We start from the raw sequence: 15,072 nt of genomic DNA, 5'->3' as shown, positions 1-15,072 counted from the left end.
GGAATTCCTGAAAGCCCACGGGCCAGTCAGCTTGGTGGTCACAGAGGTAAATAATGAGTGATCCTCCTCAAACAAAGTGGAAGGTGAGGACTGGCACTTGAGATTGACCTCTGACCTCTACACATACATGCCAAGTATACGTCCATACTCACAGTTGAATGTGTCCATACTACATACATATACACATCAAGCTTGCAAACTTCAAAAAGTCTACAAACACATAACATGTCCTTTCTTGGAGAAGGTATGTTTAAGAGAGAGAAAAAAAAAACCTTCACAGAAGATGAGCAGGGAAGTCACTGCACTCACAATGTTGCATACTTGGAGCCATGGCTGCCCTGTAGAGACAGATGCTTCAGAAGCTCCAAGGGCTGTGTGTGGGCATCTCAGTCCAAGTTCCTGAATCACAGCAGGTAACCCTGCCCTCATCTGTGCCCAAACACACAGTACAGCCAAACACCCTGGTTCTGTTCCCACCCATCACTGATCTAATTCTATTAAGTAATTCTACCTTACTTTTCACTGGATAAGAGGTTTTAAAATAATAACCCTGGCATTTGCTCAATGGTTAAGTTGATTAAATTGCACTTACTGAACTTGGCAATTATTGGACTATACCCAAGGTAAAGTCAAATACACTTATTGATTGTCCGATGGACAAGTCAGAGGAACCACAGAATCACTCAGACAAAATTAGACTACCATCTCGGTGTCAGGAGGCTGTACCTCTCTGACCAGAAAAACATGAGGCTAATTAATGGGGGATACTTGCTGCCCAGGACATTTTCTAGCCCATGGGAAAGCCTGGGGGTCCCAGTTTGGGAATTATTTGGGATAAATATTGAAAATCCAGTAGGTTTTAGCTTCTGTGCTCATTATGAATGTTTTAGGAAGGAATGGCGATGTTGCTATATTACTGTAATGTGTATGTGTGTGTGTGTGAGAGTGTGTGTATTATATATGTGAGTGTGTATGTGTGTTTGTGTGTGTCTATGTGTGTGTGTGTGCCTGTGAGAGTGTGTGTGTGTGTGCACCTGTGTCTGTGTTTATGTGTATTTGCATGCATGTGTGCAGAAGAGGGTATCAGATCCCCTGAAGCTAGAGTTACAGGCAGTTATATGACATCTGATGGGTCCTGGGAATCGAACTCAGGTCCTCTGTAAGAACAAGCACTCTTAACCACTGAGCAATCTCTCCAGTTTCCAAAAGTGTTATTTTTCTAAATCTTTTCCTTCACAGTCATCTTTGTATTTTATATTTTAAGTTTCACTTCCAACTGGAGGTCCTTTTCCATAGAATAACTTTTTTTAAGTGTCTATACAGTAAGCCAATTTCCCTGTTTCTTTAGTGTGTGTGCATGTGTGTGTGTGTGTGTGTGTGTGTGAGAGAGAGAGAGAGAGAGAGAGAACATGGTATGAGCATGCCAGTGTGCATGTGGAAGACAGAAGAACCCTTGAGTGTCAGTCCTCATCTTCTGCCTTGTCTGAGACTTGTTGAGATCTCTCATTTTGTTCCCATCTACACTCATGAAACTAGCATCAGGGAAGTTTCTGGCCTCTGCCTTTGTGCTGCATTGCTTTATGTCAACTTGACATGAGCTACAGTTATCTGAAAGGAGGGAACTTCATTTGAGAAATGCCTCCATAAGATCAGGCTGTTAGCTGGGCAGTGGTGGTACATGACTTTAAATCCCAGCACTGGGGAGGCAGAGGCAGGCAGAGTTCCAGGCCAGCCTAAGTCTACAGAGCTAGTTCCAGGACAGGCTCCAAAACAATACAAAGAAACACTGCCTTGGGGGGGGGGGAGATCGGGCTGTACAGCATTTTCTCATTTAGTAGTCTGTGGGGGAACACCCAGCCCATTGTGGGTGGTGCCATCCCTGGGCTCTGTAAGAAATCAGGCTGAACAAGCCATGAGGAGCAAGTCAATAAGCAGCACCCTCCATGGTCTCTGCATCTGCTTCTGCCTCTAGCTTCCTGTCATGCTTGAGTTCCTGTCCTGACTTCCTATGATGATAAACAGTGCTGTGGAAGTGTTGGCCGAATAAACCCTTTCCTCCCCAAGTTGCTTTGGTCATGGTGTTTCATGACAGCAACAGTAGCCGTAACCCAGGCAGCCTCCCATCTCACTGCGAGGGCTTTAGGATTACAGATGCTACCATGTCTGGCTTTTATGCCGATCCTAGAGATTCACACTCAGGCCTTCATGCTTGTGTGGTATAGGGATATGAATGAAAAATGTTCTCCATAGGCTCATGTACTTGAATGTTTGGTGATGCTGCTTGGGGAGGTTAAGGAACCTTCGGGAGGTGCAGCCTTACTGAGGAGGTGCATCACTGGGCACTGCCCACTTCCAGTTCACTTCCCTGTGTCCTATTGTGTGGCCAAAATGTGACCAGCCAGTTTCCCACTCCAGCGGCCATGCCATCTCCACCTTATATGAACGCTCCCTCTGGAACTATGAGCCAAAATAAGACTCCCTTCAGTTGATTTTGGCCATGGTATTTTTATCACAGCAACAAAAACGTGACTAATACACACGGCAAGCTCTCTACCCATTGAGCTGCTTCCCTAGCCGCTATTCCATTACCTTTTAACAAAAGACTTCCTTTTAAAATGTCAATCATCAGTGTGTATGTATACACATGAGCGTGGGTACCGGTGGAGGTTGGAGGGAGCACTGGATTCCCCAAAGCTGGTGTTAGAGAGGGTTGTGAACCACCAAATGCGGGCACTGGTAACCAAACTTAGGTCCTCAGTAAGAACAGCAGCTCTCTAAACCACTGAGCCATCATCCTAGACCACATTTCTTTATCCTAAAGGGCATGAATCCCTCCTGGGTTTTAATGACTTTCCAAGTTTTATAACTTGCACAGATCACTAACACTTCTCACATAAGTATCCTGTCCCTGGCAGATACATGTAGATAAAAGAGGCAGTGTGGGTGTGGTCCCATGCAAGCCTAGTAGATAGACATGGTTAAAGGTAGTCATGAGCCTATTGGAAGGTGCTTGCTCGTGCCTCACCGTGCCTTCAGGGTCCACCAGCAGCAGATGCTTGGCCTGGCCATTGTGCATGCCCGTGAGGACAAAGGAACCAGGGTTGGTAGTACTCTTTCTGACTAGGAAGTCTCCATCTTCCTGCAGCAGTGCCTCTGCCTCCTTCCTGCTCATCTCTCCTTGGTACCAGGACTCAGCATCCAGCTCCTCCAGCATCTTAGCATCTGGGGCTCTGGGTGAGACAGGGCTGATGCACTCCACAGATGCCGCTTTGCTCAGCACTGGCCCCAGGGGCTGGTTCTTGAGAGCATCTTCAAACGGCTCTGTCAACAACATATGACAGCAACAAATCAATCCCCGGAAGAGTGAGCAATAAAAATAGAGTGAGAGATGAGAATTAAAATGTAACTCTTGACGAAGGCTGGCAACAGAGATGGATAGTCGGAACTAGAATTTAAATGCACCGCCCAAATTTTGGCATGACTCTCTGGTGAGTCTACTTTCCAGACAGCTGGGGGTTGTGCCTGGTGCTGAGAATACGAGCACATGCTTTGTCTAGCTGGAGAGAAGGATTTCAATGTTGCACACCTCAAGGAGGCAGCTACAACTTGCCATTTCACACCACCTACCTTCTCTGAACCACTAGCCACCTCCTTAAGAAAGCTGTCCCTTCTCACCTTGCCCCCTTGCCGCCTGCAGCATTCGGGCAAATGAGCCCTGCGCCTCACCTGGGCAGCACAATAGAGCTGACCCTGCTGACAGGGGCGCTGGTGAGTGGCCAAGAATGTGAGCATGGGAGATCTGGCCCTGCCCCTCATCAGCCATAATGTGGAGTGGCCAAGGGAGAGATGCCACCCCTGACCCCTTGCCAGCTGTAACAGGTGGGAATGCTGTCCCTGAGGTCATGAGAGCTGGAGATCTGGCCCTGACCCTCACCTGTAACAAGTACGGTTTTTTCTACCTAACTCCAGCAGGAGCAACAACACTCACCAGCTGCAGCACTCGGGAGAGAGGCTCCTGCAACTTGCCTGGGCAACACAGTAGAGCTGGCCCCGGTGCTGTAGGTGTGGGTGAGCCCACCCTGAGGGTGTGAAGGCAGGAGAAATGGCCCTGCCCATTGCCCCTTGCTACATAGGGTGAACCAGCTGGAGCAGTGCTGGAGAGCTCACCCTGGTGGTGAGGATGAGGGGCAGCTGGTGGGTTGACCAACCCTGCAACCACCTAGGCTGAGAACCAGGTCTATGAATTGGCCCACCCCAAAATCCACCCCATCTATGATCGGCTGGAGCACATGAAAGGGATGGTCCTGCAGACCCAAGGTGCAGAATCTCCATGGACACAGTGAAACAGCAGGATATCCCAGAGGAGTCCGGTGAGGGCCCAGCATCGATAGTGTAGCAGAACCTAGAGGCCTCAAACCAGACCAATGACTTTTTGTAATGAGCACTGGCAGGTAAAGATAAATGGCACATTGCGTGACTCACTGTGTCACACTACAGCTTCCACAATGAGAGTTTTATTTTCTTCTCTGTTCTTTATTTTTTTTCTCCTTTCTTTTTTCTTAAATCTTATTATACTTTGAGGGGAGGTTACAAGGGCACAGGGTGGATATGAAGGAATGGGAAGATGAAAATTAAGATGCTTGATGTGTAACCCACAAAGGATAAAAAGTTTTGCTTTTAAAAGAAGAAGAAGGAGAAGGAGAAAGAAACCCTGTATACAAACTTGTCAATACCAAAGGAAAAACAAGCCTCAAAACTCTGATTCCATGAAAACCTTGATGCGCCATAGATTTCCATCGAAACCCCTGGTGCCTCTTGTGGACTGGCTCCAGGATAGAAATTCTCCTATGCCTTGACCTTTACTGGTATCTGAGTCTTGACGTCACACTTGGCTTAATCTGCTCTGGAACAGACTTCTTGCTGTATAGCACACCAGCGAGTGCTCAGACGACTGTGAGTACCAACACATACCAGTGGCAACCGAGTCCGCTAAGTACATCTAATTGAACAACAGCGTGTGATTTTCCAGGCAACAGGGGCGTGGTAAGAGCACCGAGAAAAAGGTGTGCAGTGCTGGGCCAACACTGTGAATTCGGCATCAGCGCAGGCACAGCAAGAAGTGGAGTGTTCGCTCTTGGACAAAGCTCCACCCGAGTCCCACGTTGCTTCTGGGATACCCATAGGGACTCTACAGCTGCTCAGTGGGTGATGTCAAACAAGCCGAATCTGGTAGAGGTTAAGAAATGGTGGGAACAAAAGGAGGGCACATCAAAGTAAAATGAGATCTTTTTTGAGAATCACTAAATCTTTTACAAATCTGGGAAAGAGAAGCAATTTAAAAACCATTGGATAATTTGTGTGTTCTTTCTCTCTCTCTCTCTCTCTCTCTCTCTCTGTGTGTGTGTGTGTGTGTGTGTGTGTGTGTGTGTGTGTGTCCACATGCATGTGTGTGCATGCATGTGAAGACCAGAGATTGGTGCTGAGTGTCTTTTCCAACACTTCTACACCTTATTCTTTGAAAAAGAGTTCTTCACTGAACCCAGAGCTCCGTTGGGTTGGCCACCTAGTCCTGCCTTCCAGGGCTGAGATTATAGGTGTGTGTTGCCACACCTGGCATTTTCACCTGGGTTCTACAGGATCGAACTCAGGTCACTGCATTTGTGCAACAAACATATTACTGGTAGGATCATTCCCCACCCCCATTCCTTGGATTTCCTTTTATCCTATTTTTAAAAATCTGATTATATGGAGTACTGAAAATCTGTACTCTGCAGTTTCTGTATCATCACCACCTTGCTATCTCCACCATCAGCCATCATCATGATCATTACCAACCCTAGCACACTGTCCATTACCACCATAGACATTTACATCACTAGCAATATTATTGACATCACCAGCATCACCACTACCCTCATCACTAACATCACCAGCACCACCAGCATAATAACTAACATCAACACTATCATCACTAAGACTACCGGCATCATCACCACCATTACTGACATCACCAGCATCACTACCACCATCATCACTAACATCACCAGCATCAGCACCACCTCCTTAATCACTTATATCACCAGCAGCATCACCCTCATCACTGGCATTATCAGCATTAGCACCACTATCATCAATAGCATTGCTACTGCTACTACTATTTAGCAGCAGTGTTGCAGGATGCACAGACTTAACGTCCACACTTCTAAACAGATAATGATTTTTTTGACCCATTGTCTACTTTCTAGTGCCTTATTTTCAGGACAAGAATAGAAATTAATGGATGAGAGTAGGAGGGCTCTAGATTTCCCTTTCCTCAAAGCTCAGGCATATAAACTCTTATCAGGTTCTCTGGCCAAGGTCACTGGTAAATTGACTAAATTAAACAGTTAAAACAGTCTGCTCATACTCAAGGCCTCCAGCCTGAAGTTGAGAGATACTGCAAGAACTCAAGCAGGAGTCAGGCATGGTGGCACGTGCCTGTAATTTTCAGCACCTGAGAGGCTGAAGCAAGAGGAATGCTGAGAGTTCAAGACTGGCCGTAGTTATTGAGTGTGCGCCACTCTAACCAGGGATACAGAGAAACACGGTGTCTCAAAACAAAACAAGCCGAAACCAAAAAATAAAGTAAAGAAAACCTGAAGCGTGGGCTGAAGAGTCGCTGCTGGGAAAATAGCCCTAACTTCTTGGTCTGTTTTCAATGGTTTTTAAATGAAAAGATCATGTGATCCATAACCGACACCCCAGGCCCTGCCCCTCAACAGTGTTTGATGGGAGTTCTGCATCAGGTAGTAAGTGCTCAGCAAGTGGCAGTCAGGGTTGGTTCTTTCCAGCCCTCTTCCATCCATCAACTTCTCACAGAATTAAAGCAGGGGAGTTTCAGATGTGGGGCTGGGAGATTAGCTCAGCTGGTAAAGTATTTGCCTCCCTAGCATGAGGGCGTGGGTTTGATCCCCAGAACCTATGTTTTAAAAGTCAGGCTCATGGGGCTGGAGAGATGACTCAGTGGTTAAGAGTAATTGCTGCTCTGACAGAGGACCTGGATTCAGTTACCAACACCCACTTGATAGCTCACAACCGCCTTCAACTTCATTTCTGTGGGACCTGACACCTTCTTCTGAGCTCCACAGTCACCAGGCACGCGTGTGGTTCAGGCAAAAAAAAAAAAAAAAAAAAAAAAAAAAAAAACACTCAAGACACATGAAAGTAAAATATAAAGATAAATCTTTAAAAAAACAAGCGAGGCATGCAGGTATGTGCTTGCAATCCCAGCAATGAGGTGTAGACAGGCAGATCTACTGGCCAACCAGGCTAATCTAGTTAACAAGTTCCAGGCAAAGTGAACGACCTTGTTTCAAAAACAAGAGAGACGGCTCTTGTGGGATGACACTCAAGGTTAGCTTATGACCTACACACACACACACACACACACACACACACACACACACACACACACACACACAGGCACACTCATACAAGGATACCCACACACATACATAAACTCCTCTCTCTTCCTCTCCCTCTCGCTCTCCCCTCCCTCTCTCTCTCTCCATATGAATGTATGTATGTTTATATTCATGAGCTTCCAAAACTCTTTCCAAGTTCCTTAACAATTTCTACTCATTACATTACAGTTCATGAATGGCACAATTTTCTGTCACTATATAGCAAAGAGCAAGTCCACATGACAAAGTCCAGTGGGTCCCCACCTTTCCCTCCACCCTGCGTCGCCCCCTGAAAGTGTGTAGTTGGTTATTTGAACCCCACCCGAGTAAGTCCATCTGTTTCAATGCCCCTGTATCACTTCAGTAATTAGAAAAGTATTTGACACGTGGTAAGCACCGGCTACATGTCTGGAGGAGGCTGGGAGGAAGAATGAGAGGGGAAATGGGAGCACATGGATGGGGCAGGGAGGGGAGGGCAAGCAGAGGGAGTGGGGGAGAAGGGGAGGACTGACAGGAGGGAGGGGAGGTGGGAGGGGGGGAAAGAGGTAACAGAGGGAGGGCACTGTCAACAAGGTATATAGATAGCATTTTCTCATCTGACGGTCCTTGCTGACAGAACGGCATCTCTGACCATGGCCAACTCATCTCTATAGCCTCTAAAATCACACAACAATTAGCACAGTCAGGTAATACTCAAATGGACATGCATATTTGTGTCTTCAAGAGGAAAACCAGTTGACTACAGGGAGGATGTGTAACCCCAACACCTGACTTGAACCCCATCTAAGTCCAGCAGAAAATCGGGCAGTGATGCGGATATCGGATAAAAGGCAGCACAGGGAGACCACAGACACCTACTCATGTCAAAGAGGTCCTTCCGCGGGCTGCTCTCGGTGCTGCTGCTTGCTGCTGGCCACACCTGGGCAAGGACTGGCTGGGTGTTGACATAGGTTGGTATCTCTCCTACTGGAGCCATGTGTGCTTTCCCTTCTGGAGCACTATAGATGTCCAAGGAACCTGCACCAAGAAAAGTGAGCCCTGTTACCTCTTAGGATGGCAACACTGTCCTAGCCTCTGTGTCTGGGCTACCCAGAATTCCACAGAGCAGCTCTTCCCACTTGCTGGTGAGAATGTTTACTCATGGTTAAACGGTTAATTCTCTCTCAGTCTGTCAGTTCCAGGCCTCAGTTAAGAAACTTCCCAGTCCTTCATGGGGAAAAAAAATCTGCTGGCACTGGTGGTTTAAAGCCTTGCCCAATGTGGCCAACCATGGTGGTGCTTCAGGACCCTGGGAGCTCAGCACTGAGTTCCACTGCCTCAGTGTTCAATGTGACCTCCCAGTGAGCCAAAGGAGCGCTGAGGCTGGGCCTGGAGGTCTCAGCTGTTTTGTCAAGACAAGTAATATGGAAAGTGCTGCCCATGGCACCTGCTTGGGTCACTCTTTCTGTGTGTGAACATCTCTGCTTCTCTTGTATAACAGAGACCCTGCTAACGTTCCTTTGGGAAGTAGATGAATAAATTCTTGTTTGTTCTGAGAGAACAGATCTACTGTTTTCAAATAAGATCTTGAAGCCAGGTGACCTGACTCATGCCTGTCATCCCAGCTCTCAGAAGACTACAGCAGGAGGGTCACTGCAAGTTCAAGGCCAGTCCGAACTGTACAAGATGGCTCTGCGTCACCAAACACTAAAAGAAATTTAAAAACTAAAAGAGAAATCGATTATGAGCTTAGGACATAGTGAGCTATGGAGTCTCAGACACCTGTAGAATGTTCATTTTCCTGTTGTCTCCAGGGACTCTCACCCACGGTCAGTGAATCACATGGTGGGTGCTCTTACCTTGCCTGGTGGGTGCTCGATGCCAGTCTTCACCAAACGTGTCTCCTAAGTGTCTTCCCTGGTAATAAGTTTGTTCTTTCCCTGCAAACTAGAGACATATGTGGATACTCAGAAAGAAGGAAGTGTCTTCTCACTCCTCATCTTTGTAGTGGGCAGGGCTTTGGGGGTTGATGCATCCTCTCTGACACCTGCCTTTCCTTCCCTGCCTCAGCCTCACAGTGGCATTGTATGCAACAGATAAGCTTGCAGGGTTGTAAAAAAATATCCACAGTCTCATTAATGCTACAATTCTCTCTTTGTTTTCACGATCCTCATAATTCCTCCCAAGAGCCACCACAGAGAGCTCTTGTCCCAGCAGCATCCACTCTCAGAGCAGCACACTCCCTGAGGACCAGGAAGCTGCGGTGTCAGAGCCTTGGTGTCACTGCTGTGCTAACATTTTTATTGGCACCAATAGCCTTATTATATCCAGGGCTGGACGCATCTCTCAGCTCACCAAGCACATGACTCTGGGTTCCATCCCTAGCACCACAAAAGAGAGGGGGAAAAATCTTTTAAGCTTCCAGAAAAGATGGAGACATAATAGTTTTAGGAAGCAATTTTGAGTTAAAGATTTTTCAAGTTGGACAGCTTGGTGGTTTGTTTTAATTGATGACACAACCGAGAAGAGATGAGTCTGGGGAGACAGTCTCAATGAGAGATTGTTCATGTGTTCATGAGTTGGTCCATAGGAATGTTAACAGGGGGAATTGGCCTTTTAAGGCAGTTGACTTGGAAAGCCCAGGCCACTGAATGCTGCACCACTTCCTAGGCAGGGAGACCTGGGCTGAATAAGAGTGGAGGAAGCGAGCTGAGCGCAAGCAAGCACGGGAGAATTCACACACATCTCTCTGCTCTTGACTGTGCTTGCGATGTGACGTTGCTTCAGGCTCCTGCCCCAGGACTTCCCCACAGTGATCCCCACAGCAGGGCGGAATCGGTGTTATGACTCAGATCGCTTTTACTTCCGTCTCAGACACGGCACTGTGGTTCTGAGGCATTTGGTCAATGCACTGTGATGTCAAACCGAACCCTTTCCATGTGCTTTGTGACGTCAGTAGGAAAAAGCCTGTGAGGGCTAAGTGGAAAACTAGCCAGAAATAACACTGAAGACGATAAATGCAAACGGGGGTCATCTTTAACCCAAGAAGAGAACCCCAGACTCACCTGGGCTGCATCAGGTCTGGCTTTCAATCGAGCGTCAAGAAAACCCCCAGGGGGAGGCATCTTGCTGGGAACACTGTTGTAGTATGGGTGATCGGGGCCATCTCCCTCCTCTTCAGTCCACGGCTCATCTAGACTCTGCATTCTGTTAAAAGATTTTCAGTGACTGTCACCAGAACTGAGCACAGGCAAACCTAATGACTCTGACATTGGCTATAGAAACAGACACTGGATAAGGTTTAAAGTGGCCTCCAACACTCATGGGTTCATTGCTGGAGGCTTGGTCCCCAAAGTGGTAGTGTTAAAAGATGGCGGGGCCTTTAAGAAGAAGTCTCTAGGCCAGAAATGGGATATCTACATAAATCTGTCAGTCCTTACCCTCTCCATCTCCCCAATACTTAGGGACCATTGCAGAAGAGTAGGGTAGAAAGATTGTAAGCCCCAAAGTTTGGGGAGGTCTGGAGCAAAACAATGTCTCTTGGACAAGACAGGGCCAGTGCAGTCATGAACTCACAAGTTGTAGTTACCTGGACAAGATCAAGCCAGTAACCATTTTAGCATAGTGCACATATGAGGCAGGGCACTGAGCAGCTACTGACAGCTGATGGCCTCTGGGGAGGAACTGTTGGTTTTTGTATGAGTGTGGCCCCTTGTAGGTTGCCTAGTGGATGGCCCCATACCCATGAGCTCATGGTCAGCACAAACTGGAATCATCGAGGCATTTTAAAAGATAAAACAGAGGACAGAAAGTTGGAAGGAGTGAGGAGTGGATCTGGGAGCAGGCTGGAGAGTGTAGGAGTGAATATGATCGAAACACATTATGTGAGACTCGATGAATTAATAAAATATTATATTAAAAACATGATATAAAAACAGAAGCGGAGCCCCATGGAAGAACCATAAGTCATTAAGTACATGCCCTTTGGAAGAATCATGGACCTGGGGGCTCTCTGGCTTCTTGTTTTAAGAGGTGACCTCCACTTTGTTCTTGGGCACTTATGCTAAGATGAAATTCATCCAAGAAGCCCTCAGTACAGCTAAGCATATGCCAGCACTGTGTACTTGGCTTCTAAAGGAATGAGCTACACAGACCTCGTTTCTTCGTAAAGTCAGCCTGCCCTAGGTATTTTGTTATTGTTTTATATTTCTATATATCCACTCCTATATATTGAGACAGGGTTCCTGTCTCCCAGGATTCTCTTGAGCTCCATATGTAGCTAAGGACAACCTTGAACTTCTGATTCTTTGCTTCTGCATCCAAATGCCTAAACTACAAGCGTAGGAAGCCAAGCCCAGTTTTTGTGGTGTGGGTGATGGAACCCAGGGCCTCCTAGGCAAGCACTTTACCAATGGAATTATACCAAAGCTCTTGCTAAAATGGATGAACACTGTACCTAAGAAAGAAATTAGTCACCATTTCCTCAGCCAGCTACATCTTGGGCATCTGTAAAAATGAGGTGAGAGGTTGGACTAAGTCTGTCTTATTCAGATATCTACTAATTGGACTATGCCAGCCACATAGGGAATAATCACCTTTAATTGGAAAATAAAAATTTTATACAAAGAGCACCGAAGCTTTAAAATACGTGTATGTATTTCAGTAAGCCATGAAATTTAAATAATAAAATCATGTAAAAATGAAGATTGCCTCACCAAAAAAAAAGAAAGAAAGAAAAAAAAATTAGCAGAATGTGGACCTCTGAATTACGTTTCAAATACTCAAAACTGGCCAGAGATTTTTGTGGATCTGACTCAACTTTTTCAGAACTTTGGAATTAATCAGAAGCTCGCAGCAACCCAGGGGGTTTAACAAAAACAAGCCACAAGAACCCTGATGACTGGGGAGAGAGCTCAGTGGGTATGAGCGCTGCTACATAAGCATGGGGGCAAGGGTTTGGACCCTGGGCACACCCTAAAAAGCTAAGTGTTACTGCATGCACCTGAAACTCCCACACCTGTGCTAGGGAGTGAGAGACGGGGGATTGCTGGAGCGTCCAGCCACCAGCCTAGCAGGAAAACAGTGATCTTCAGGTTCAGTCAGAGACCCTGCCTCAAGGGAATAAAGTAGAGGGTCAGTGAGAGACCATACTTCAAGGGAATAAAGTAGAGAGTGGTAGGAGATGATACCTGAAGTCTTCCTCAGGGTCCTTGCATGTGTGTTCATGAGTGTGCACATGCTTGTGTGCACACACACACACACACACACATTTGACAGAACCTGTGATCACCTCAGAGATGGCCCCTTGGGAATTTGCATGGGGCATTATCTTGATTGTGGTTTAATTAAGGCAGGAGCACCTGCCCACTTATTAGTAGGGCCATTCTCTGGGCAGCAGGATCCTGGACTGTGTAAGATGGAGAAAGCAGCCTGAACACTGACTCTTATTGCCTCTTATTCTTGTATGTGACCAGTTGCCTCAGCTTCTCTACCATGGTGATCTTCACCTTGAGCTCTGAATCAGAAAACGACTTTCTTCCTTAAGTTGCGTTTGTTAGGATATTTCATCACAGCAACAGAAAAGATACCAAGACAAACACCTACACACATCACACACACACACACACACACACACACACACACACACACACATACACACACACACACACAACTAAAATGTAAACATTTTCAAACAATGAAATAAACTCTAAGATCAGTGTTGTTGTGGCATCTTAAATAGCCTTGTTTGCATTCTGGGGATAGCCATATGAGCTAACAGCTATCAGTCGTTGTCAACTATTACCCAATTAGACACAGATAGAAAAGGACACTTCTGAGCCTCCTTCAAAAGCCAGTTCCCCAAAATTTATCATTATTTTCCCTGTCTGGTGGTATGAAAGAAAATGGCCCCCAAAGAAAGTGGCACTATTAGAAGGTGTGCCCTTGTTGGAGGAAGTGTGTCACTGTGAGTGTGGGCTTTGAGGTCTCTTTTGCTCAAGCTTTCCTCAGCGTATGAATCAGTCTACTTCCTGTTGCCTACAAGAACTAGGACTCTCAGCTCCAGCAAGACATCTGCCTACATTCAGTCATGCTCCCTGCCATGATGATAATGGACTGAACCTCTGTAAGCAAGCTACCCCAATTAAATGTTTCTTTAAAGAGTTGCTGTGGTCATGGTGTCTCTTCACAGCAATAAAAACCCAAACTTAGACACTGTCTGAGTGTTCCTTTGAGCACTCAATTCCCCAAGCTGTCTTTTTAAAAATTTACTTTTAATTATCACATAGTAATTTTGCACATTTATTATGGGGTGCTGTGTGCTAACTTGATACATTTATACAACACACAGTGACCAAATTAGAGTAATTAGCATTCCCATCTCCTTAAGCACTTATCATCTGTTTGTGTTTGCCAAAGCTGTCTTTATTTAACCTGATACAGAGCTTGCCTGGGGCATCTGTCAGAAATATTCAGAGGCAAATGTTTATCATGCGGCCCACATGAAACTGGGAATAGCACTTGGGCCAAACAATTTTTATTAGTGGAAGTAAGTGACAGGGAATATAGAGTGTATGGAATTTGAGGGGGAAAGCTACCAAAACAAATAACCACAACCAATGACAATCACAAACCCTAAAATGAGAAGCTGGGATGTTAATAAACTCCAACATGTTTATCTAGAAGGCTCTACACATTTGTAGGATTCAGCTTGTGTTCTTGCCCACAGGGTGTAACATAGCCCTAAATTCTCACTTCTGTCCTACCATTAAACACCTCGCAAGTAGAAGGTAAAAGCTGAAAAGAAAAATTAACTGATTCACCATATGTAGAAGGAGTGTACCAACACACTCATATACACATATGCACACAGACATACATATACTTACCCAATATATGCATTTACATTCATATATATAGGATACATAAATGCACATATGCACACATATAACATATACATTCATATACATGTATATGCGTGCATATACACAGATGTATGTTTATATGTACATGCGCACAACTCAGTAAAGACTGAGAGACTGAGTTGTTTAACATTTAAGGGAACCGCTGTATTCATTCGTGAAGAAACTGTCACTTCTGAAGCAGAGCCATCAGAAGATATAGATGACAAATGTAGATTATAGAATTTATAGAATAAGTTCAGTAAAGTCACTAAAACAACCACAAACAATATACATCCTGGAAAGAGAAGAAATACAAGTTTCAGCTTTGCAACCTTCTATTACTTACATTTTTAGCGTCAGCAAATAAATAAATAAATAAGCTATATAAAAAAAGAAAGGACAGCTCATATACAGGAAAAGGAAGTCAATAGAAACTGTCACAAAGAAATCTTAGACTTAAGGATAAATAAACAAAGATGAAATATGTTCAGTCAGCTAAAAGAAATGATGTACAAAACACTAAATATGAAAATCATGCCTCACAAAATGGGGCCAGCATTCATAAATAAATAAAAATAATAATAAATCACAGAATTGAAAATTCTATCGTCACTGCAAAGGTGGAAAGAAAATTCTAACAACCCACTTAAGCAAATATCAGGTTTGGGAGGTAGAAAAAGAAAGACAGCATTTTAAAATAGTTCAACTGAGATGCACCAGTCTGAGGAACAGAAAAGAAACTAATTAAT

At 45.3% G+C, this 15,072-nt stretch overlaps 1 protein-coding gene across 1 annotated transcript in view; it reads right to left on the bottom strand.

The window, feature by feature from the left end:
- Window positions 1–15,072, bottom strand: part of Shc3 (SHC adaptor protein 3) — a 144,272-nt gene that overhangs the window by 19,618 nt on the left and 109,582 nt on the right. The window contains exons 8-11 of the mRNA XM_051194291.1: window positions 10,487–10,628; window positions 9,281–9,368; window positions 8,301–8,459; window positions 3,026–3,321 (exon numbers count right to left, since the gene is read on the bottom strand). Coding sequence (XP_051050248.1) covers window positions 3,026–3,321; window positions 8,301–8,459; window positions 9,281–9,368; window positions 10,487–10,628 — 685 coding nt within the window. The remainder of the gene's footprint in view (window positions 1–3,025; window positions 3,322–8,300; window positions 8,460–9,280; window positions 9,369–10,486; window positions 10,629–15,072) is intronic.

Source organism: Phodopus roborovskii, unplaced genomic scaffold, assembly GCF_943737965.1.
Source record: "Phodopus roborovskii unplaced genomic scaffold, PHOROB, whole genome shotgun sequence".
Lineage (NCBI taxonomy): Eukaryota > Metazoa > Chordata > Mammalia > Rodentia > Cricetidae > Phodopus > Phodopus roborovskii.
Note: the sequence above shows the minus strand (reverse complement) of the source record. Positions and strands in the feature narration are given on the sequence as shown.